At 48.2% G+C, this 24085-nt stretch overlaps 1 protein-coding gene across 4 annotated transcripts in view; it reads left to right on the forward strand.

Moving 5' to 3' along the window:
* HNRNPUL1 (heterogeneous nuclear ribonucleoprotein U like 1) overlaps positions 1-23767 on the forward strand; it is a 34251-nt gene extending 10484 nt beyond the window's left edge. For all 4 annotated transcript variants that reach the window (XM_069550814.1, XM_069550813.1, XM_069550811.1 and 1 more), the window contains exons 5-15: positions 654-793; positions 2409-2508; positions 4261-4373; positions 9443-9709; positions 10799-10921; positions 11018-11146; positions 18250-18418; positions 19008-19292; positions 20205-20494; positions 21838-22032; positions 22567-23767. In XM_069550814.1, the coding sequence (XP_069406915.1) occupies positions 654-793; positions 2409-2508; positions 4261-4373; positions 9443-9709; positions 10799-10921; positions 11018-11146; positions 18250-18418; positions 19008-19292; positions 20205-20494; positions 21838-22032; positions 22567-22683 (1928 nt within the window). In that variant the 3' untranslated portion in view covers positions 22684-23767. The remainder of the gene's footprint in view (positions 1-653; positions 794-2408; positions 2509-4260; positions 4374-9442; positions 9710-10798; positions 10922-11017; positions 11147-18249; positions 18419-19007; positions 19293-20204; positions 20495-21837; positions 22033-22566) is intronic.
* The last annotated feature ends 318 nt before the right edge of the window (positions 23768-24085 follow it).

A 24085-nucleotide genomic window follows, 5' to 3' on the forward strand; every position in this document is an offset into this window, starting at 1 on the left:
AGTCACTTCACTTGTGTCCAGTTCTTTGTGACCCTATGGACTGTAGCCCACCAGGCTCCTCTGTCCATAGGATTCTCCAAGCTAGAATACTGCAGTGGGCTGCCATGCCCTCTTCCAGGGGATCTTCTAGACCCAGAGATCAAACCCACCTCTCTTATGTCTCCTGCACTGGCAGGCAGGTTCTTCACCACTATCCCCATTAGAGAGGCATGTGTGTATTATTTGCAGGAGCCCCCTTGACAGCCATCCTTGGACCCCAACCCAGTGAAGAACCCTAGTTCCTCTGTGGAGTGGCAGCTTTCATCCTGCGCAGTACAGTTTGCAGTATTGCAGGGCCTTTGTGCTAAAAGAGAGAATGGTTAGGTGGTGTGGCTGGTTTCTTGTGAACCTATCCCCACACCATGTCAGCTTGTGTACTTTTGGTTAACACTCTTAGGAAACTTACCTCTGCCTGTCCCTCTGCTGCTGTTGCTGCTAAGTTGCTTCAGTCGTGTCCGACTCTGTGCGACCCCATAGACGGCAGCCCACTAGGCTCTCCCCGTCCCTGAGATTCTCCAGGCAAGAGTACTAGAATGGGGTGCCATTGCCTTCTCTGGCCTGTCCCTCTGGGGAGCATTAAAACATCAGCCAACTACAGGCTTTTCCCTCCACAGATAACTGTGACCTCCACTTCAAGGTGGCCCGAGACCGGAGTAGTGGCTACCCGCTCACGATCGAAGGCTTTGCATACCTGTGGTCAGGAGCCCGTGCCAGCTACGGGGTCAGAAGGGGCCGTGTGTGCTTTGAGATGAAGGTAAGTGGGAGCAACAGAGGGATGGGGACAGAAAGCAGATCCATCCTTGGTCAGAGCCATGATTGCAAAAGAAATTTGATTGAACATGAATTTTATGTTCAGGCCAAAGAAAGAGTAAAATGAATTCGTGAGAATGGTCATTGCTAAATATATGGGGAAAGCAAGGCGACCATACGTTGCTTCATCAAGTGGATTTTTTCCTTGATGGAGTTTGACCTAGGTGCTATATAGCCAGCCATTCGAGGGTGATATGTTTGTAGAGCTGGGGAGAGGAGTTATTTGGAAAAACAGTGAGCTGGAAAGAATTGGCCCTGGCCAGTTAAAGGGAGGCCAGGTGAGAGTAGGGCAAAGTAGGGTTCTGCTATCCGGATATCCTCTACCATTATCTCTCCACAGTTCCACGTCAAAGTGTATTTATGAAAATAATACCTGGTCATGTTTAGTAAAAGGTCGGAGAGCACAGAAGAGTAAAAACCAGAGTTATACTCATCCGCCCAGCCCCATCCTACCCTCTAGAGATACTTTATGTGTTAACAGTTTCTTGTATATCCTTCGTATATCCAAACTTATTTGTGATAACTAATATCTATAGAATACCTTGCATGTGCTAGGTACAGTGCCAAGTTCTTTCCATGGATATCTCCATTAATCTTCACCATCTCTTCACAAAATATGTACTGTTGTCCCCCATTTTTCAGAGGTGGAAACTGAGACCAAGGGTTATCATATTTGACTAAGACTCTTGATTCCAAGTTGCACATTGTTTTGTGTGCATAGAGAAACTGCCAATTAAACTAACAGTGCTTTCGGACATCAGTTGTAAGACATATACTGACTCTGGAGATGTTAAAGTGTGAAAATTGTGTGTCCAAAAGTCAATTACTAGAGTAACTTTCCAAAAGCCACAAACTAATAAGATAAATGTTGATTATTAGATAATTAACTGCTAATTAAAAGTTAAGTCAGAAGGTGCCTTTTATTTTTTCTGCTCTTGTTACTTAATACTATGTATCTCGAACGTTTTTCCGTACCAGTGTATTAGCCCTGCTTCGTTCATTTTAACTGCTGTATCATTCTGTGGCATGGATGTGCCTTAATGTGACTGGTACTTTACAGGCGGTTTTTTCTTCCTTCCTCTTCCCCTCTCTTCCTTCCTTCCTTTTCAACGTAAAGACCGCCGCACTGCACTTTGTGTGTGTGTGTGTGTCTCTAGGACAGACTGAAAGTTGAACTGCTTGGTTACAGAGCATGTGCATTTGCTGTTAATAGTAAGACTGTTACGCTGCCCTCCAAAGACATTACACCAATTTATGTGTCCACACCAAATGTTGTGAGAGTCCCTGTTTGCCTTGTACCAAGTATTAAAGCTAAAAAAATAACTATTTTTAAATTCCCATCTCTGTGGCCCTGAACTCTCCTGAGCCCTCTGGAGGCCCTGGTTTCGGTATAGCTGGCCCTTCAGACAGCTCAGATACGTGTTCCCCAGCCACAGAAGCCATTCCTGTTTTTTTAACATCTGTTAAAAAGTGTTTTTTAACACTTCCCACCTGTATTGCCTCCTAAATTGTCAGCCTCCAGAGAATCAATTCTGAGCCGCCTTTTTCTCTGTCCCCAGATCAATGAAGAAATCTCTGTGAAGCACCTTCCGTCTACAGAGCCCGACCCCCACGTGGTCCGCATTGGTTGGTCCCTGGACTCTTGCAGCACTCAGCTAGGTGAGGGAGGTCAGCCAAGCAATCCAGAGAGTAGCGCGGGTGCCTTGATGCCTGGATTCTCAAGCTTCCTCAGCTTCTCTCTCCCGCATTGGACCCAGAACAGAACTACCCTGGGGTGGAATAGACACAGGGATTAGGTTTGTGGTGCTGCCTAGCTTCAGACTTATAGGATTTAACTGGAAGGACCACAGTCATAAAACAACTTTTCTACAAAAAATTTATCCTTCATCTTTAAGAACAGGGTCCAAAGTTCTCTTCAGAAAACTGTTCCCTTAAAAAAAAAAAAAAAGACCGGTTGTCTCCTGTTCTCAAACCATGGTGAGAGTAATGAGGTCCTCAAGTTCCACTGAGTTCTGTCTGGAATGTTCTGTCCAGAACCTAACCCAGAGTGAAAGAGAAAGACCAGTGAGGCCAGGGCTGGCTGGTGGAGAGAGGCAGGGAGGGGCTGTCTTGAGAGGTTTTGAATTTTCACAGATTCCCGAGGCCCTAATGACCTTCTGGCCCCAGGTGACTGATTTCAGTGACCGATGGTGAGACTTTCTTTCTTGATCATGTAAACATTCTGACTGTGAAAATAATGTCTGCTCCGTGTGAAAATTCAGGCCGTTACAGAGAGGGGAAATGAAAATCCTTCTAAACCTGTGAGATAACGACTAGTGTTAGCGTTTTCATCTGCATTCTTCGAGACAGTTTCTTTGTCCTTTGTGAATCTCAAATGGGATATGTTACAGAACTTTGTTGTAGACTGACTGCTTTTCCCCACTTAATGTTGATGGTTATATTTTTGTAAATAAGTATAGATTTCTTGACCACTGCATAATTTTTCATTTTATAATTATATTTCCTATTCATAAATGTTTTGTAGGTCATTTACATTGATTACAAATTTTTATAGTAAAACACTTGAGCTCTCCTTGTATGTAATTAGTCTGAGCCTTAAGAGTAGAAATGGTAGGTTAAAAGCAATGTACAGTTTTCATTTTGACATGTATTAGTAGTTTTATTTAAGATTCATATGTCATCTCCTTTTATCTTTGTTTCAGTTTTGAGATGTAAATGGAGAATAGTTGATGCAGATAAAGATACAAAGCCCAGAACAGTCAAGCAGATGTCCAGGTTACACAGCTGATTCAGGCTAGAGCTGGGCCTGGAATTTATGCTTGTTGGTGCCTGCTTTACTGCCAGAACTTAGTTTCTGGCCTAATATCTCTGTAACTCAGGGCCCAGGGGGTCTCAGTCATCTTTCTTCGGAACCCAGTTGTGTAGCCTGAGGAAATCGGTACCTTTCCTATGGGTTAGACCTTGTGGTCTGCAGAAGCAAAACCTCTTTACTGATTTCTGACCAAAATTCATTGACACCAAAAACAGACACCAGACACCGTTAGGAGACTTAAACTGAATGTTGAATGTCACAGGGAAAAAATGTGCCTTAGTGTACAGCCTTCCTCCATCCCAGCTTCTCTCTTCCCTCCTCCCTTTTTCCCCCAGTTCTCCCTTTCTGTTCAAAGCTGTTCAGGTCAGCTCCAACTCTCAGACTTAACACCTAAAGCCATCAAACCCTCAGAATCTCTGCATGATGAAGGGCTTCCTTTCAATGGAAGCTTTCTTACCTCCTCCCCCAAAAGCACCTGATTCTAGAACTGGCAAAGAAAATGTTTCTTTTATTTGTTTTAATTTAAAACTTTGTAACTGCCGTAAAGGCCATTGTGACCATCTCAGGTCTAACCTGCCTTTGCCTGTTTCTTCCCTCAGGCGAAGAGCCTTTCTCCTATGGCTACGGAGGCACTGGGAAGAAGTCCACCAATAGCCGCTTTGAAAACTATGGAGACAAGTTTGCAGAGAATGATGTAATTGGCTGCTTTGCGGTGAGTGCTGGCAGCCCGTGGGAGTTGGCAGAGCCAAATGTTGGTCCTGTGAGGTCAACCTGCAACATCTTTTTCAGAATACCTTTGTCCATTGTCTGCCCTTTGTCCAGCTGCTCTCACCATACCTCTGTTTCTCTGTGACACACTGAAATGTTTGTGGTCATTTTGTGCAAAATTCTGCCATTCTTCCCCCTCTGGTCTTTTGTGCAAAGTTTTCAGATGGCATCCTGAAGATGTTTGGGGATGTCAGACATGCACAACTTCTAGATACCAGAGTGACATTTCCTAAGCAAACTAAGGAATTTCTTCTCTTTGCTGTGGAGTAATCAGCATGCGCAGGTGCTCAATTGTCCAAATCTCTTCAAGCCCATGGACTGTAGCCTGCCAGGCTCCTCTATCCGTGGAATTTTCTCCAAGAATACTAGAGCGGGTTGCCATTTCCTTCTCCAGGGGATCTTCCTGATCCAGGGATCAAACCCTTGTCTCTTGTGTCTCCTGCATTGACAGTCAGATTCTTCACCACCAGCACCACCTGGGAAGCCCATGAAATAGCCAGTCTGTTCTCAAGGGCAGTGGTGTTGGCTCTTGCCCCCACTTTAGCATCATCTCATCCCAGAACTTCTCCCTTCATCTCATTGGTTTAGCCAGGCTTCCAGTAGTGCATTGCCTTTTAGGAGGATGGGGTGGATGCAAAACAGAACAAGGTAGAAGAAACCTGAACTGCTGCTGAACTTTAGTTCCCAAGAGCAGTAGCCAGCACTCACAGAGGTATAGAGTATGACTGATGGTTCTGGGGCCAGAATCCCTAGGCCCAGACCCAGTCCCTGCTTTTCAACTCACAGCCCTGCCTTTCCTGTGTTTCAGTTTCCTTTCTGTGGGAATTCTCACACCTACCTCAGAATTTCATGTTGTGTCATTAAAGTAAACCATGAGAAACACTTACAACAGTGTCTGGCAGAGAATGAATGCTCAGGAAATACTCTTTAACACTATGATCATTGGAAGTTAAATGTTTGTAAAAATATGCCATGAAGCCCCAGGGAGAGTGGTTAACCAGGTGGATGCTTCCTCTTGGCCTTGTTCCCGCTCCCTTCTTCCTTCTCTCCCTCATATTTATATACACGGTACTCTTTTTTCTTTTTGTCCATCTTTATTTCTCCCCTCTTTGAAAGAATTTCCAACTTACAGAAAAGCCATAGAATTCTCATAGAATCTTGTCCAGATTCTAATGTTTGCTTTACCATTTTTCTCAAATATGTATGTGTATGTATATGATTTTTATCTGACCTATTTGAGAGTAAGATGCCTATTTTCTGTCTTTATTCCTTAATATTTTAGTATGCATTTCTTAAGAATAAAGCTATTCTCTTACCACAGTAATCAAATTTAATGTTGATTTAATGCTATTATCTACTCCACTGTCCATGGTTAAGTTTTGTCAGCTGTCCCAACAGTATTCTTTAGAGCAATTTGGTCTGTAGTTCAGGATCACTGATTGCATTTTCTTGTCATGTCTTTTTAGTCTAAAACAATTTTTCAGTCTTTTGTCAGTCATGACCTCATTATCTTTTTAATAAAAAGCATGTTTTCTTGAATAAAAATTAACCATGTCTATATTCTACATACTGTTCCAAACCTCGCATTTTTTTTCAATTTAACAGTAAATCTCAGCTATCTTTCCCGTCTGCACAGAAAGTATAAATCTAGCTCAATTTAAAACACTGTTGGATAGTTAATAAATTCTTATGGATTTCAAAAATATCCGGACATACAGAAAGGTATACAGTATAAAGTCTTCTTCAGACCCTTCCCCTGGTTCACATATGCCCTCCCCTACACATGAGCCCGCTGGTACTCAGCATTTCTTTATCAAAATACAGGAAAGGTGGTTGTTATTTTTCTTTTCTACACAAAAGGTAGCATATTACACATGTTATTCTGTATCTGTCTTTGTTTAACTGTATATCTTAGAGGTTTTTTTTAATATCATTACCTAGAGGACTTCTTTGTTTTTTATATAATCTGCAGTCATTGTGTTGATCTACCGTATTTATATAATCAGTCCTCTCTTAGTAGACATTTGATTAATTTTCTCATCATTTTACTTAGTGGCTTCCTAGTATTCTAATGTAGGTGTCAGTTTCCCCTGGTGGACCTGAAAGTTATTTCTTGGAACAGTTGATGCTACAGTGATAGCTTATCATTTCCCACTTACCAGAGTATCTTGGAGGGCTTTTCATGTTCCCATTCATGGACGTCCTGTGTGATTTAGTCTCCCACTTCCCCGTTGGAGGACATTTAGCGGTGTTGGAGTGAACAGTTTGCACATTCTTGAGTTATTGTGGGCATACAGTTGTAGGATATATGCTACTGAAAGCATGAATTCTGAGTCAGAGGTATAGTTTTAATTAATTTAATTTGGACTACTGTCAAGACTGTAGTCCAACTCCAGAGAGGTTGTAGCAGTTTAATGTGTCATCATTGTGACTGTGTTCCCCACGCTCTCATCCGGGTGTGACATTCTGAGTGTGTGACACTTGGGAACTTTGGGCTTTGACTCCTGCTTCAACCAGTTCATCTTTACTTCTGTTTTTTAAGATTTCGTGTTCAGTTTCCTTTGTTTAAAGGATCAGTTCAGTTCAGTTTAGTTGCTCAGTCACGTCTGACTCTGCGACCCCATGGATTGTAGCACGCCAGGCCTCCCTGTCCATCACCAACTCCCAGAGTTTACTCACATGAGTCAGTTCTTCACATCAGGTGGCCAAAGTATTGGAGTTTTAGCTTTAGCATTAGTCCTTCAAATGAATAGTCAGGACTGATTTCCTTTAGGATGGACTGGTTGGATCTCCAGTTGCAGTCCAAGGGACTCTCAAGAGTCTTCTCCAACACCACAGTTTAAAAGCATCAGTTGTTCAGCCCTCAGCTTTCTTTATAGTCCAACTCTCACATCCATACATGACTACTGGAAAAACCATAGCCTTGACTAAATGGACCTTTGTTGGCAAAGTAATGTCTCTGCTTTTTAATATGCTGTCTAGGTTGGTCATAACTTTTCTTCCAAGGAGCAAGCGTCTTTTAATTTCATGGCTGCAGTCAGTGATTTTGGAGCTCCCCAAAATAAAGTTTGTCACTGTTTCCTCATCTGTTTCCCATGAAGTGATGGCATCACTTTAAAAGATTCAGAGCGAAGGGTTAAGAAGGGGTGTGAAAAATCAGTGACCTGTAGGGGAACTAGTAGGGAGGACATTGGTGTCAGAGCTTGAGTTCTCAGTATTCACAAAACAGGACAAGATGACCTTCCAGGTGGAAAGAACAATATAGCTCACTTCAGCAAACCATAAGGAGTGAAATACTTGGTGCCTCGGGGACAGCACAGAGAGGTGTGAGAGGTGAGGCTGTGAAAACACAGACTTTGAACAGTGCCAAGCTAGGACTTTGGGTCCTTAGGCCCTAGAGTGGCACCTGGAGACGTTTCAGCAGAAGTGACACCGTTACGCTTGCCTCGTTGACTGTTGGCTCTGTTGAGCCGGATTTGTCAGTTGAGGATACTGGTTTCCGTACAGGGAGGTAAGTTCCTGTAGTTGAAGCTGGTGGACATAAGAAAGGTTAGCCCCTGCTATGTTCAGTTCCACAACAGAGCAAAAGTGACCTGGGCGATTCTTGCTCAGGTGAGAAGATACGGGAGGGATCATACTGCAGGAGTTGAGGCAGGATTTAGTCCAGCAGATGTCTGCGTGTCTGCCCTGCATGATCTCTACCTTTATGGGCGCTTAGAGACACAAAGGACCATGTGGAACTATGCCCTGTGACCACTGAGGAGGGTGGCGAGGAGGCTCCTTGGGGGAAGGGGGCTTTCACAGCTGCTCAAAGGCAAGTCCCAAGGTGGTCTCTGCATGTAGGAGGGGAAGGAATACCACTCAGCCTTTGCTCCTGCCTACTTACGACCACAAATTTTGAGTCTTCCTTAATTATTAACCTTTGCCCTGCAGCTGAAGTGATCTTTGTGAAACACAGTTTTGACCAGGCAATTCTGCTCTTAGGAACAAGTCAGGGGCTCTGCTCTGCTGCCATCAGCAGGAATCTAAACTCCTTCCCCGCCCCCACGCTTCAGTCCAGAGCAGTGTCTGGCATCTGGGAGTGAGACCACCCACTCGTGCTCTCACCGTAGGAAATACATTAACCTGTTTAGTCCTTAGCACAACTCTGCTATATTGCGGAATCTTTTTTGATAAGGAAATAGGATGTAGTAAATGATAGAACTGAAGCCATCTACCTTCCAAAACAGGATCTTGACACTACACCTCAGCTGATCAGTAAGGACTCAGTGAATCGTTGAATTAATGAATATGCTCCCTTCCAGCTGCCGGCTGTACCTGAAGTTAACCACCTCCCAGTTCTTTATGCTTCAGCCAGTCTGACCTTGTGTCCTCTCACTGCCAGATTTGTACATAAGCACTTCTCTTAAGGACTGTCTTCTCTCACCCCAAACTTGGCTTGTTCCCATTTATTGTTCAGGACTTGGCTTACAGGGTCCTCCTCAGAGAATCTTGATTCTGCGTGGGTGTTCTCAATGAATTAGAATAATGTCCTTGTCTGGTTTCCCACTAGGCTCTGAACTCTTGTCAGGCTCAGATGACTAGAATATGCATCAAGAAGAGCAGGAACTCAGGGAACGTGTGTTGAACATATAAATGGATGCACTTGTGGAGCCAGGCTTGACTTAACAGGCCCTGCTGTGAATTTCTTTCCATCCATTATCTTGTGGGAGTTGAGAATGGACAGGACAGCTTCCTCTCCATCTCAGGCTAGGCACAAGACTCAAATACTTGGAACTTCCTAAAATTACACACTTCACATCCACTTCTGGGTTATGGCCAAAGAGGGCCTTGGGCTGTATATGGTCTGAGCCATTCCTTGGGGCTGGCGAGCACGTCTATATGTTGAGGAGGGCTGCACTTGAATCTGGGGCGCAAGCTATTTCCATCCCTTACATCTGCTCCCTGACTTCTGGTTCCTCGTACCTTACACAGAGCATTGGAACTTAGCTTTCTTTGACTTTTTTCCCGTAGGACTTTGAATGTGGAAATGACGTGGAACTTTCCTTCACCAAAAATGGGAAGTGGATGGGCATTGCCTTCCGAATCCAGAAGGAAGCCTTAGGGGGTCAGGCCCTCTATCCTCACGTCCTGGTGAAGAACTGTGCGGTGGAGTTCAACTTCGGGCAGCGGGCAGAGCCCTACTGTTCTGTCCTCCCAGGCTTCACCTTCATCCAGCACCTTCCCCTGAGTGAGCGCATCCGGGGTACAGTCGGACCAAAGAGCAAGGCAGAGTGTGAGGTGAGGGGCCTGGAAGCCTGCCTGGGTGGCCACCTCTGCAGAGCCACACTGCTGCCTAGACAGGAGGCCTGCCTGCAGCTGAGTGTGGAGGAGCGTCCTAGTTTCGGGGAGAGTGAGGGGTATGGGCGTGGCTTAGGCCAAAGAGGGCTGGACTGTCATAACTAAATACCAGAAAGATCCCAGAAGTTGCCACACTGTTTCTTGAGTGAGGTCAGAATCTTGAGAAAGGAGGCCTTCTAGCAGAAAAAAGGTGCAAAGGCACTTTGGTGACAAGGTTCTTAGAGGAGGTTGTGTGGCTCCACGCTCCTGCCCAAGCCTGTCTGAGAACAAAAATGGTACCTGGGCTTGGAGCTGATTTGGCTGCAAAAGCTGTACTCTGGTCTTGATTCTCAATTTTTGTTTTTCTGGTGCATAAGTGATTTTGAGTTTATTCTAGAAAATTAAGAAATATAAAGGAGAGTTTCCTGTAATTCCACCATCTACAAATGTTTCCTTTTAAGAGTTTTGAAGTTTATCCTATGCTTTTTTTCTATATTAGGTACCAGTTATACACACATTTTATTGTTGAGATCTTACAGTATAAGTAAGCATTTTGATACCCTACCCTTAACAGTTTTTGGTGAGCTTTTATCTTAACCACATGAACACCTCTTTGAAATTTGTTGTTAGTAGCCTCAAATTATTTTCCTCCTCTTATGCATTTTACTTGCATCCAATGTTTGCCAAATTTTAAAGGTACTAACTAGAAATGGTGCTTGCCCTTGCACATACAATCTGTCCCCATCTGAGACTCCAGGAATGTTGTACCATTACTTGTGCCTATTCCATGGGCCTTTCCCTGTCAGACGCCCCTGGATCTTGCGTAAACAGAAATGTTAATATTCATGATAACAGCAGGCCCTCTGCTGAAAGTCTCACAACCCTCATTTCTTTCACTCGCAACAGCAATACTGTGAGGTAGACATTGTTACTGCTTCCATTTCCCAGAGGTGGCTTTGAGGTTTAGGGTCACCCTCATGGGCCTCAGCGAGTGGTGATGCCAGGCTGCACACACTGTTCACAGTGCCCCTCTTGGTCCTATTCTCGTAGATTCTAATGATGGTGGGCCTGCCCGCTGCTGGCAAAACCACGTGGGCCATCAAACACGCAGCCTCCAACCCCTCCAAGAAGTACAACATCCTGGGTACCAATGCCATCATGGATAAGATGCGGGTAAGCGCAGCCCCTCTTTACCCCCGCCCCCCCCCCAACTGCCTGCTGCCTAGCAAACAGGACCCCCACCCACCCCTCTCCACTCTCTGCCCGCAGGTAATGGGCCTACGCCGGCAGCGAAACTACGCCGGCCGCTGGGACGTCCTGATCCAGCAGGCCACTCAGTGCCTCAACCGTCTCATCCAGATTGCTGCCCGCAAGAAGCGCAACTATATCCTAGATCAGGTACTTCCTGGTGACCATCGTCCCCTAGGAGAGGGAACGGGCCTTTTGGGTACCTGGAAAGTCCTCTCTGGTTCTTTTTTTTCCCCTTAATACTCTTGGCCTACAGTATTGGTCAGAGGTCAGCTATACATGATAGCACAGTCCCAGACTCTTAACTTTCTGAGTCCAGTCTGCCGGGGGGTCAGTGGGCAGCAATCCAGACCTGGCTCAAGCCCACAGCAGCCCAAAAGAACATCGTCAGGTGAGAGCAATTGTGTGAAATGGAAAGGCTTAGATTTCTGAGCCAAACAGACCTGGGCTTGAGTCCCAGCTCTGCCACTCGCTAGCTGCATGCCTGTGGGCAGCGGCCTTTATCCTTTGACTATTAAGTCTCCTGATCTGGAAAACAGCTCAAAATGGTGCCCACACAGCTAACATGGAGACCGGTGTGTGGTAGCTGGAGGTTGTTAATCTACAGAATGGGTCTGTCCCAGCCTCTCTCAGCATGTTTTTATGACCGTCAGGTACATGTATATGTCATGTGTTCTCTGCCTGCATTTCAGTGAAGACCAGGGTTCTTCACATTAAAAGTATGACCGACCCAAACGGTTAAAGTTCCTTGTTAGTACCCCATGAGACATCATCCTTGTCGTTTGTCCTGAAGGCTTTCTCAAGTAGCAGGTTTTGTATACGTGTGCAGATATATAAACTAAGTAGCAGCGCTGATCCGGCAGCCTTAACTAGAGTGCCTTCCATGAGTGTGGCCCTGTCCCAGCCCTGATCAGAAAGTGGTTGAAAAGAGTTCCTAGTGGTCCAGTGATTAGGACTCTGCACTCCCACTGCAGGAGGCCCCTGGGTTCAATTCCTGATAGAGGAACTAAGATCCCACAAGCCATGTGGAGCAGCAATAGATAGATGGATCCATTATTCACCCAACTAACTCACAACCTTTTAGAAAGAAAAGAAAGAAAGGTGGTTGGAAACTTCAAGGGATCAAAGTACTTCTGCACAGGAGAGAGCATCTTACAGAAAACAAGCCAGAGCTTCTGGGTTGGTGAATAGTGGAGATTCGGGGAGGGTGGCACGTTCCACATAGCTTGCCCTTTGCGTCTTTTCCATCATGTTGTTCCTGCATTATATCCTTTTATAATACGCTGGTAATCTAGTGTTCAAAGTTGAAACATTGATTCCTTAATATCCAACCTTTGAAAGGAATACACAGAACTGAAGACAAAAATAAAAGACTACTAGTTGGTGATGGTTCTTCATGACAGATAAACAGTCTTGCCCGTTAGATACTGAGAGTGGAACCTGGGTTGCTGATGAAACAGTTATGCTAGGAAACTGAAAGTCGGCCAGGCCTGCAGGACTGTTGCCACTCTTCTGTCGTGGGGAGGGGTACAAGATTTATACTGGGCTCTGCTTTTCTGGGAGGTGGACATGTAAAAGGCCTACTTTTTAATTTTCTTGTAAGGTGGGTGTGTTTTTTTTTTTTCTTGAGTTCTTTTTTGGCCACACTGTGCATCATGGGCGGGGGCGGGGGGTCTTAGTTCCCCGAGCAGGGGAACACACACACACAGTGGAAATGTGGAGTCTCAACCATTGGACCACCAAGGAGTTCCCTGGAAAGGTGTACTTTTGTCTAGTGACCGATGCTGCAACCCTGGGATTAAGCCCTAAAGACTGACATTTGGGAAGACAGATATGATCCCATAATACTAAATTTTGATACAACAACTAATGGGGCTGATATTTAGACTGCATTTATGGGGGAGGGGTGGTTGGGCACAGGGTAGTCCAAGAGCCACTCAGGGTTGCTGTCCTAGCCCAGCCCCATCAATAATGTGTACAGCCAGCCTTCTTCTCCTTTGAAGACTTTGTATAAATTAACCCTGGCCTCACCTTGCCCCATTTCTTGTCAGGGCATTTTGGAATTGTAGTCCATACCTTGAGAATTATTTTTTTGGATACCACAAGTATTCCCCGCCTCCCTTTTTCTCAGTTTGCTAGTTAAATCAGCTGTGAAACCCATTTCACATATAGGGCCTGGTGGAGAATGTTTATAATCCTAGGGGTAAATTGTCTTAACATCTCCGTCCAACATTGCAAAATGGGCTTTCTCTGAAGGTCAGGCCCCCAGCCCCTCAGCCAGGCACAGAACTGCTGAGCACTGTAAAGACTCACTGTTGGCCCTCTCAGCTTGTGTCAACTTGCTCAGGACAGGGTCCAGGGCTTTTCCAGGTGCCCCTGTGGTCTCCAGGGCTGCTGGCTTCCTGGTGAAGGAACATGCAGGTCAGGCCAAGTGCTCCAGGCCAACAGCAAGGCAACGGAACGCAAACTCTGAAGGTGGGGTGGGATGGGGAGGAGGGTTCTTTGGCTAACCGCAGATTGGAGGATTGACTTGGGGCCCCAAACCAGAGGTTACTGAGGCCTGAAAAGAGGTCTGAAGCCAGTGGTTTGACCTGTTTTGGCTTAAACATCAAAAAGGGTGTACCAGAAAAGCCTATGTGGGTAGATGTGTGTGTAGAAGATTCAGAGCAGGCCCTAGGCCAGACCCTGGCATTTCCTCCCCCACCAGCCTTGGCAGTGAGGGGTAGGTCAGTGTGCAGCTGACTCCTCAGTTAGATGGGGTTCCCAGAGCCAGGATTGGAGCTGTAGGCAGAGTCCCTGCAGCTCCTGGATCTCAGCCCAGCACTGTCTTTTTCCTTCTCTGGTTTTTCCTGAGTGGTCTGACCTCCCCACATTTGGCTTTTCTGGGTTTCCTGTTACCTAGTTTGACCCCAGAAATGCCCCTTCTTAAGAGGGGAGTGTGCCTGCAGAAGCCAGGAAAGGCCAGGTTTCAAGGTGGGGGGTGTCTTTTGCCTTCGTTCCGTGGTGACCTGAGTGTCCCCTTCAGATCCTGTGAGTGTTAGAGCTGTGGAACAGCTGAGGAGAAAAAGCAGCGGTAGGCCACATTGCTTCAAATGGCTCTTTTAGGTGCCAGTGGGAATCCTCTGGAATGGGAGACTGCCTGGACTGTCCCTGGCCTACCAGATGCAGAGCAGGAGCTGGCCTCAGTGAAGCAGCAGACCTGCCCTCCTGGAGGCTTCTGAGAAGGCCCCTCAGGGCCATAAGTGAGGGCCCAGGCCACTCCCAGAGTGGAGGTCTGAGGCTAGGAGTTTTCTTAGGAATCCAGCAGCCCAGAGCCAGGCCAGGCAAATGACCAGAGGCTACGATATGACAGCATCATTAACCTTGCCTCAGCTCGAGGTGGTTGTACTCCTGCTTGGCATCCATGTGGGCACGTGCCATGCCTTTGCCTGAAACAGACCCAGGGCTACTGTGGGGACCCAGAGTAAACTGCCTCTTGTGGACAGGCATTGGAGAAGAGGGTGTTTCTTCTGTCCTCCCCAGCCCGAGAACCTCAGCCCATTCCATTGTTGACACTCTTGCCAGTTCTGTGTCTGCACATGTGGTTCATTCTACTGGGTTTACCTCATGCTGAGCCCAGAGTGAACTCTTCGGTCAATAGCTTTAACCTTGCTTCTGTGGGATTCACGCATGTTTCTCCTGCTGCCAGCCTGACCTTGTTGAGTTATGGAAGAGGGACAGTTGACAGGAAGCAGTGTCTCTTAGAGATTTCAGGCTGTGAGCAGCTTGCTGTGTCCCCTCCTGCCTGCCCCAGACTGCCACACACCACAACTACCGCGGCAGCTGCTCGGAGAAACCCAACCCCTGTCCTTTGGCCCATATCACAGAGGAAGGGGAGTAGCCAGGAGGCAGGGAACACAGACAGCCCCAGACCTCCTTCGAGTCAGCATCTTCAAGCAGGGTGGGACTGAGAGGAGCAGGAATGAGGCAGCAGGAGCCCACACAGCTGGAAAAGCTGACCTAGCTGTTGTGTTGGTCTCCTAGCAACAGCCACCAGCAGCCCCCAGTGACCACAGCAGTGCTGGGCCAGCCCAGGGGCTCTGACCTCACTGTGTTTGCTGTGGCAACAGCCACCAACAGCTAACTCCCTTCCCTCTAGGAAAGCCAAGTATTTGCATTTTTGCTGGTGTGGCTTAGATGCTATTCTTCCTTTCCCCAAGCCAAGGAGTGAGGGGAGGGAGGTGCAGTCTCTAAATCGTCACCACGAGGGTTCTCAGCACCTCAGCTCTGAAGTATCTGAGGAGCCATCCCTTAGTGTCTAGCCACTTCCCAGGATAGAGGCCAGCTGTTGAGGAGTTCCGTCTGCTCTTCCCCATACTTCCCATCAAGAAGCTATGGGGACTGGTCCCTCTGGACAGCAATGCTTCTCCTCTCTGTCTCCTCATCAGGACATGGACAGGGCGGGTCTGCTTCATAGAAAACCCCCAAGAGGCATTTATCCACGTCCTTGAGGTTCAGAGGAATCAGATAGGATCACTGATCATTTCTTATGGGCAAGCAAACAGTGGAATGAGTTGTCCACTGTTCATCAGTTGTCCACAGAATGTCTGGGGCCACACTCACTCCTGGCTCATCTGGGTTGTGTGCCAGGAGGAAGCTTCATTATTTAGCTGGAAATCAAATTCTATCTTCCTATGACCAGATGCCACCTGATTCGCTTCTAGGAATGGAGCCTGGGAAGAGCAGCGAGGAGAAGGACTTGACTTTTCCTTTGTAACCAGTGTACTTTTTCACCGTTTGTGTGGCTAAAGGCACAGATAACTGCATGTGTATGCCTTCACCTCCACCCCCAGTGAAGGTTGAGACATTTTCCCTGGGAAACAAGGAAGACCCTCTAACTGCTGTGTGTGTCAGAGCCACGGGGTCGAGTTGGTTTAGAGAATACCCACTGACCAGATCTCCCAACAGGTGTGCACTGCGGTCCCTGGCCTCTGGCTGACCCACATCCCAGCTTCTGTTCCTCGTGTTTTTGGAATAGGCTCTCTTGTGTTTCATCTTCTCCTCAAACTTAACTTTCCCTGATGCTCCCTACTGGGAAGCCTCTCCCAGGACACCGTCAGTCCTGCTGGCCCCAATTTCAGACTTCTTTCCCTGCCAGACATTTCCACATCTGCAAATCCCCACCAGAGCCAGGGGGAGGGTGGTAGGATCTCCGTCTTTCAGATGCAGAAATTTGAGACTCAGACTAATTAGGTGGCTTGTCTACATCCTCACAAATAGAGGGCACAGCTGCGATTTCAACCTCGAGCCTCTTCCCCAGAGTCTAGATTTCTACGCTGACTTTGTCCTCCTGATGGGAATCACCGTAGCTGGACTTTCACCTGGTCCAGGTTGCTTGAACTCAACCATACCATGAGAAGAGCCAGTGCAGCCATCCAGTGATGGCCACCAGCCATCAGCCATCTCACCAACCATGACCTCTGTTTGCTGAGTGTCGGCTGTGAGCCAGACCCTGGACTAAGCAAGAGCTTTACTCGCCTGAGCTCCTTCAGTCTTAGTAGTGACCATATGATTTTCCTCTTATTTCCCCCTTTCAGGGTTTGAGACTTAGTAGATAGACTGAGGCTCTGAGAGGAAGTCACTCACTCCGGGCCCTGTGGTGTGACTTAACCAGGTCACCTTAGATCCGGGGTGTGCGAAGCCTCTGCCCTGCACCACTGGTCTCTCTCTGGGCAGCTTCCATCCTGGAGGCCACAACAGAGCCCCTACTCCAGGGATCCCTCACACATGGTCAGTTGCTTTGTGGTCCTTTTTCCGGTCAGTCTTCACCAAGTCCAGGAGAGAGGCTTTTCTCCCGCATTTCATGGATGAAGCAACAACACGGACTGGCTGTGGTGAGCGAGTAGCCACACTGGAACTCAATGCTGGGCTTTTTCCACCCCACTAGGCTGCATCTTCAAGACATAATATTTGTTTGTCTGTTGGTACATGCAGGCCTCTTTACAGATTTGTTCCCCGCTGTGGCTTCTCCCCTGATTACCTTTCAGGGCCACTGAAAGTTGTTTAAATGCAGCATTCCTTATCACTCCAGTTCTTTTGTGTGTCAGAATGTGAAAAGGACACCCGTATGTGTGTCTGGGCCCCACTTCAGAGACGGGGGTTGAGGAAGACCCCTGTAGGGGGGTTCCAGCTGCTGTCTTTTTCAGTCGTGTCCAAGTGATTCAGGTGCATAGGCTGAGTCCTTGGACCACTGGGGTTTGATAGATCTGGGCCCCAGTCCCAAAGGGCCCAGCACGCGGGAGGTACGCAGTGAATGGAAGCTGTTGTGCTCTCCGTCAGGTGTGTCCTAGAGTATCACACTCTGCCAGCACCAGGCCAGGACGCACCTAACCATCTAGAAGAAGCAAAGAGGAAGTTACTAGCAAAACTGCACTTCCAAACAGCACAAGCTGTTGGCTTGCCAAGCACCCTAATTTAGAAGCCTGTGGGTGCAGCTGGTGTTTCAGAGCAGGACTAAGGGGATAGAATAAACAGTGTTGATGAAAATGATCTACACAGCTGTCAAAGGGGCTGGTTAATCATGGCATCTGTTCTACAAATAATAAAGGAGAACACCAGGGAATTCCCTGGCGGTCGATGGTTAGGACTTGGCATTTTTGGTTCCTAGGGCCAGGGTTCAATCCCTGGTTGGAGAACTAAGATCATGCAAGCTGCACAGCGTGGCCAAAAAAAGGGAGAGCACCAGCACAGAAAAATGATAAATGTTGAGTGAAAAAAAGGCTTCCAAAGAGTGTGTGTTGTTTGATTCCATTGGTTTTAAGACTCACACAGATATTTCTAAAAATACATAAGAAATTCAATACAGGTTTTATCTCTGGGAAGTAGGAACAGCAGCAGTAGGTGGATGAAGGGCTTCCTACTCTATACTTTACACCTTGTACTCTGGATTTTTTTTACAGTAAGCATATGCTACTTTTAGAATAGGGGCCAAGAGAGCTGTAATGTACAATACCAAGAACAAATAGGATTAAAAAGCAAAGCTCAGACATTAGGAATCTCCTGTCCTGTGACTGTCAGCAGCCACTTTCCCAAGTCACTTCGTTTTCTGAGGGTAGATTCAAGAATCTTAGAAGTGAAGAAGGAGCAGTTTCCTGAGTTTCTCTGCTTAGGAGAACTGGTATCCTTTTCTCACTCCTTGGCCCACATAATACCCTGCAGAGGAAAAACCGACTTGTAATGTGCCACCTCTTGCCTCTTCTGATACCTACCCCTAGACAAATGTTTATGGGTCAGCCCAGAGACGAAAAATGAGACCATTTGAAGGCTTCCAGCGCAAAGCCATTGTAATTTGTCCCACTGATGAGGACCTGAAAGACCGAACAATAAAGCGAACTGACGAAGAAGGGAAGGATGTCCCAGATCACGCGGTCTTAGAAATGAAAGGTAGGAGATGAGCGATTCCCAGGGGGGCATCATGGCAAGGCCCTTAAGGGGAAAAGTGTCTTATCCCGTTTTTCCCGACCCAGCTGCTTGAGTATTCTTTTTTTGAATTTGTTCTTTCTTTGCTTCTGCTTTGTTCCTTGCCTGTGTAGTACCGCTGTGACTGAAAGAGCCGCCCATACCCCGGTGGGGCAGGCTTTTCAGATTAGATGGGGCTGGGGCAGGGTGTGGGAGACCTGCGTGGCCTTCTGCCCCTGGCACCCACTGGGTGGGCTGGCTGAGCAAGCCTCAGTGAGGCATCTCCATAATAAACAAGGATGGTGATTCTCCTTGACTGGCTTGTTCCTGGGGTATCAAACATCAGTTTGGTAGAATTTAGTCACCTCTTCAGAAAAAGGAGAAGAGGGTCATTGTTAGCCCCTGATTGTTGATTGTAGGCAGAGCTTGGGACCCTCTCTCCTCTGTTGCTCACACTGCGGTCCCCTACTCCTCCTCCCTTCTGGCAGACCAGTGTCCTGAGGGTGAAGGAGACTAACCCTCGGAAGGTGCTGACCGCCTTTCCTCTCCCTCTGGCACCCTCCCTTCCTCCTAGCCAACTTCACGTTGCCTGACGTTGGGGACTTCCTGGACGAGGTGCTGTTCATTGAGCTGCAGCGAGAGGAAGCAGACAAGCTGGTGAGGCAGTACAACGAGGAGGGCCGCAGGGCTGGACCACCACCTGAAAAGCGCTTTGACAACCGCGGCGGGGGTGGCTTCCGGGGCCGCGGGGGTGGCGGTGGTTTCCAGCGCTATGACAACCGAGGTCCCCCAGGGGGCAACCGAGGAGGCTTCCAAAATCGAGGAGGAGGCAGCGGTGGAGGAGGCAACTACCGAGGAGGTGAGACATCTCACACTGAACTCTCCTGCTTGTGGTTCCGGGGTCAGGGTTGACTGTTTCCTCAGTCAGCAGATGACATTTCCTTGGCACCAGCTGTTGGCTGAGCCCTGGTAGAGAACTGAGATAAAGTCTGGGGCCTCAGGGAAACTCCCACTGTCATCTCTTCCCTCCCCACCCCCCACCAACATTACCCCTGAAGGCCTTGCCCATTTGTGTGCCACATTGCTATTATTTTTGTGAGTCTTTCCTACCCCTCATCTGACCATGAGCTCCTTGAGAAGAAGGGCCAGTCCTGGGTCCCACCTCAGGACCTGGCACAAGGCAAATATTAGGACTGTTTTTGCTTCTAAAACAAATGGAGAAACAGGCTTGGACAGATTAATTTGCTCAATTCACCCAGGTGAATCCATGGTTGGTATTAAGTGACGGATCCAAAGCCCAAGTGTCAGTCCAGAAGGATGCTGGGTTGAATGGGAAACCCCCGGGGTACAGTGAGCTCCAGTGATTCAGCCTGCAGAGGAGCAGGGCTCAGGAAAGACCCCCAGAAGTGCTAATGCCTAAGCTAAGGTTCTGAAGCCACCAGGAGTGGGCTGGGGAAAGGATTCCGGGCCAGAGACTTGGGGAGAGGCTGGCTCATTAGGCCAAGCACTTAGATGTTGGAGACACAGTAGAAACCAAGACGGCTCTGGTTCCAGGCCCACAGTCCAATGGGCAGGACAAACCTGTCAGCAGGCCTTGATGACTGGGCTCTCCCAGGGCTCTGGGGAAGGCCAGAGGGGGTGCTTGACTTGTTCACTGGACCTGCTCTGTGCATGGTCACGCTGGAGCCACAGCAGTCCCCAAGACAGCCCGATGCCTGAGGGTCTTAACCAGTCAGAACAGTGGGGCCTCTTACCTGCTTCTCCAATGCAGGTTTCAACCGCAGTGGAGGTGGTGGCTACAACCAGAACCGCTGGGGTAACAACAACCGGGACAACAACAACTCCAACAACCGAGGCAGCTACAACCGGGCTCCCCAGCAACAGCCTCCGCCACAGCAGCCACCGCCACCACAGCCGCCGCCACAGCAGCCTCCACCGCCACCCACCTACAGCCCTGCTAGGAACCCCCCAGGGGCCAGCGGCTACAACAAGAACAGCAACATCCCCGGCACGAGCGCCAATACCAGCACCCCTCCTGTCAGCAGCTACAGCCCTCCACAGGTGAGAGGATGAGCGTGTGTGTGTGTGTGTGTGTGTGTGTGTATACAGGTGAGAGGAGGTGGGGCCACGGGTCCTCACTCTTGGCGCCAGCCCTGCCCTTTCTCCCTTTGTCGCCCGTGCTTTCAGCTGGAACAGACCCCAGATACTCCCAGATCCTTCCAGACTCAGAGTAAATGGGGAACCTACCTGTTCTGTCACCCTCAGGGCTGACTGTTGTCATGAGCAAGTGCATTTCTCTTGGCTGTATTGTCATTGGCCTCACTGAATTCCCAAGAGAGCACTGCATTGGAGTTACCTCTTGCCCAAACTAGAAGGGGTGACCCCTTCGTCTTTAGGATGTGGAGACAGACCCTGAGGTTGGTGAGGATTGGACCTCTGCCCTCAGAGCTTCACTGCTAAGCAGTTTCCAGGCTCAGCTCAAGTTCTCAGCTCTGGTGTGCACGGGCCCTGTAACCAGCGGTCCCTGTTTACTGTGAGCCTTCCACTCGCCAGGCCTGGAGGCAGCTGCCAGGGGATACAGGTGCATGGTCTAGTCCCAGTCTAACCAGAATATTTCCTAGAACAGGAGCTGGGCAGATGCAAATTCAAACCCCAGCCTTACAACCTTCTGGTTTTGTGACCTTGGACAAACAGCTTTACCTCTCAGAACCTTGTTTTCCTCATAAAGGCCTAGAATTGTTAGTAGAACTCACTTCAAAGGTTTGCTGTGAGGGAAAGATAACGTTATAGCTTTGCAGGCAAGGCTCTGGAGATAGGCGGACCTAGAGGCAAGTCACGACTTTCTGCCCGTGTGACTTTGGCCCTGTTGATTTCACCTCCCTGGCCTCCCCTTCTTTCTCTATAAAACAAAGCCAGTGGAACCTACCTCAGAGAGTTGATCAGGGGTCAGATGAGTTAAGGATACAGCCTGGACATGGGGAGCATTTAGAAATTGCCACTGCTGTTTTCCTTAGCTGGTCTTGCTGTAACAAATGCCCCTGTTTATTGTGCTCAATGGAGTGTGCACATAAGCTTACTGAATACGTAATGCAGTCCAAAGGGGTAGTCCTGTTGTAATTCTCATTTTACAGGGGCAGGGGGTGGGGAAACACCTAGGTTTTCAAGAGATGCTGTGTGCCTTGTTCCCGAGGGTCTCAGGCCTGGGATTAGAGTCCAGGATAGAGCTCTGCATCCTCCCCTGTCCTGCCAGGTCACAGAGCTGACCCACCCCCTTCTTAGCCCACGAACAACCTCCCCTGGTGACATTCCTTTGTGGGCCCACTGCTTACAAAGGCCCTTCCTCCATCCCAGCTGAGCTGGCTATTTCACAGAGACCTGGTTTTTCTTTCCCTTCCACTTTCCAGCCGAGTTATAGCCAGCCACCTCCCTACAACCAGGGAGGGTACAGCCAGGGCTACACAGCCCCACCACCTCCGCCTCCGCCACCACCTGCCTACAACTATGGGAGCTACGGCGGCTACAATCCAGCCCCTTACACCCCACCACCGCCCCCCGCAGCACAGACCTACCCTCAGCCCAGCTATAACCAGTATCAACAGGTAAGTGCCAGAAACAGGGAAGGTAAAATGGGGCCCCACACGGATGTGTATTCCCAGACTCATGTCCTTGCTTATCCCTAAAAGATGGTATCCATCTAGTATAGCCATTCCATTTGGTGACCACTGGCACACTGGCTGCTGAGTGTAGGAACTGCCATTCTAGTTCCTCTCCCCAGTGCAGCAAGCAGAGGGGGCCGCAAACCCTGCTTCAGCACCATGGCCAGTGTCCATTCTGATTGGTTGTTGCTAGGCCCCTGTACCTATTTTTGAGTATTTTGGTTGTGGTGTAACACCCACATCTAGCTACACTTGAAAGGGCAGTAGGTTGGCAAGCCAGGAGACCTGGGCTTCAGTCTCGAACTGCCCACCCATACCATCTCGGGTCATTCACGTGTCCTCCCAAGGTACCTTGGTTTCTCTGTCAAGAGACCTATGTGTTGACTGTCATCACTGTACCATGGTCGGGGGGTGGTCGGGAGGAGCCAGATGTGGGTCTGAATGAACATGTGGCGTTCTTGGTTTCTCTCTCCCCAGTACGCCCAGCAGTGGAACCAGTACTATCAGAACCAGGGCCAGTGGCCGCCGTACTACGGGAACTATGACTACGGGAGCTACTCCGGGAACACACAGGGGGGCACAAGCGCACAGTAGCCACGTGCCCTGGAGGCCCCTGCCGGCTTCCTCCACCAGCGCCCGCCTCAGTCCTCCTCATCCATCCCTCCCGGTCCCGTGGTGCTGGGGGATGGGTCCTCCCAGGCTGCCTCCCCTCTGAGGGGCTCTTCCCCCACACAGGGCCGGGCATTTCCTCTGGATTCCAACAGGCAACAATGACCTTTTATTTTCTGTTCGTCCCCCTACCCTCCTCTTCCTCCATTCCTCCTTTTTGACTAAAGACCCCCCTGTCCCTTGCCTTGGTCATACAGTGAGGCTACAGGGCTGAGGGGAGGGCCCCTTCCTGTCCTCTCCTCCCAGCCCTGCTCTAGGCCCTCAGCTTCTCAGACTCTCATGCAGTTGGTTGTAAATTCTTCCAGGAGCTGTTTTACTGTCTACTTTTCAGGATTTAAAAAAAAAATCAAAAACTTAAAAAAACACAAGTTTTAAAAAGCAAAATGCAGAGGGAGGAAGCAGTGACAGATATTTTTTTGGTAATTATGCTTTTTTTTTTTTTTAATTTTTAGAACTTGTCCGTTTTTACTGTGGGTCAGCTGTTGATATTTCATCAGGATAACCATTTCTTTGCTGAGTTCAGGTGACAGAGGAAGAGCCACACCCTCAAAACACACACAAAACAAAACCACAGAATCATCTTTAACCTAACTTTTTATACAATGTCTCAGTTTCCCGTAACTTTGCACACAAGCTTCTGTGTTGAGTTGAATTGTACCTGCTTTTTGTATTTGGAGAGAGTGTGACTATTGAACTTGAAACCTTTTATTCCGGGCGTCTTGGTAGTTTCTCGTGGGATTAAGGGGGTAAGAGGGAAGAAGGGAGCTGGGGGGCTCCTACCCTTCAGAACATGAAGTTTCTCCCACTGCTCCTCTCCAGAGGTCTCCCAGTGCCAGACCTAAAGGTTTTTCCTACAGTGATCCTCTGATTATTTTTACTCCCCCTTGACCCATATGTTTTAACAGAACTTTTAACAAACTGCACTTATTAAGAAATGTGTTTGCCCTGTTTTGTTTTTGTTTTTGTTTTGTTTTCAATAAATGACATGGCACCTCCTAGCAGGAAGGAAGCAGGGTTTCAACGCTGAAGTGTTACTGCAGTTGGCCTTTACTTGGGGTGGGGGCCTTTACAAGGGGACATTATTTACTCATTAAATACTTACTGTGGGATTTGTGTTCCAGTTCAGTCGCTCAGTCGTATCCGACTCTTTGCGACCCCATGAATCGCAGCATGCCAGGCCTCCCTGTCCATCACCAGCTCCTGGAGTCTACCCAAACCCATGTCCACTGAGTGGGTGATGCCATCCAACCATCTCATCCTGCCCTCAATCTTTCCCAGCATCAGAGTCTTTTCAAATGAGTCAGCTCTTTGCATCAGGTGGCCAAAG

Source organism: Ovis canadensis, chromosome 14, assembly GCF_042477335.2.
Source record: "Ovis canadensis isolate MfBH-ARS-UI-01 breed Bighorn chromosome 14, ARS-UI_OviCan_v2, whole genome shotgun sequence".
NCBI lineage: Eukaryota > Metazoa > Chordata > Mammalia > Artiodactyla > Bovidae > Ovis > Ovis canadensis.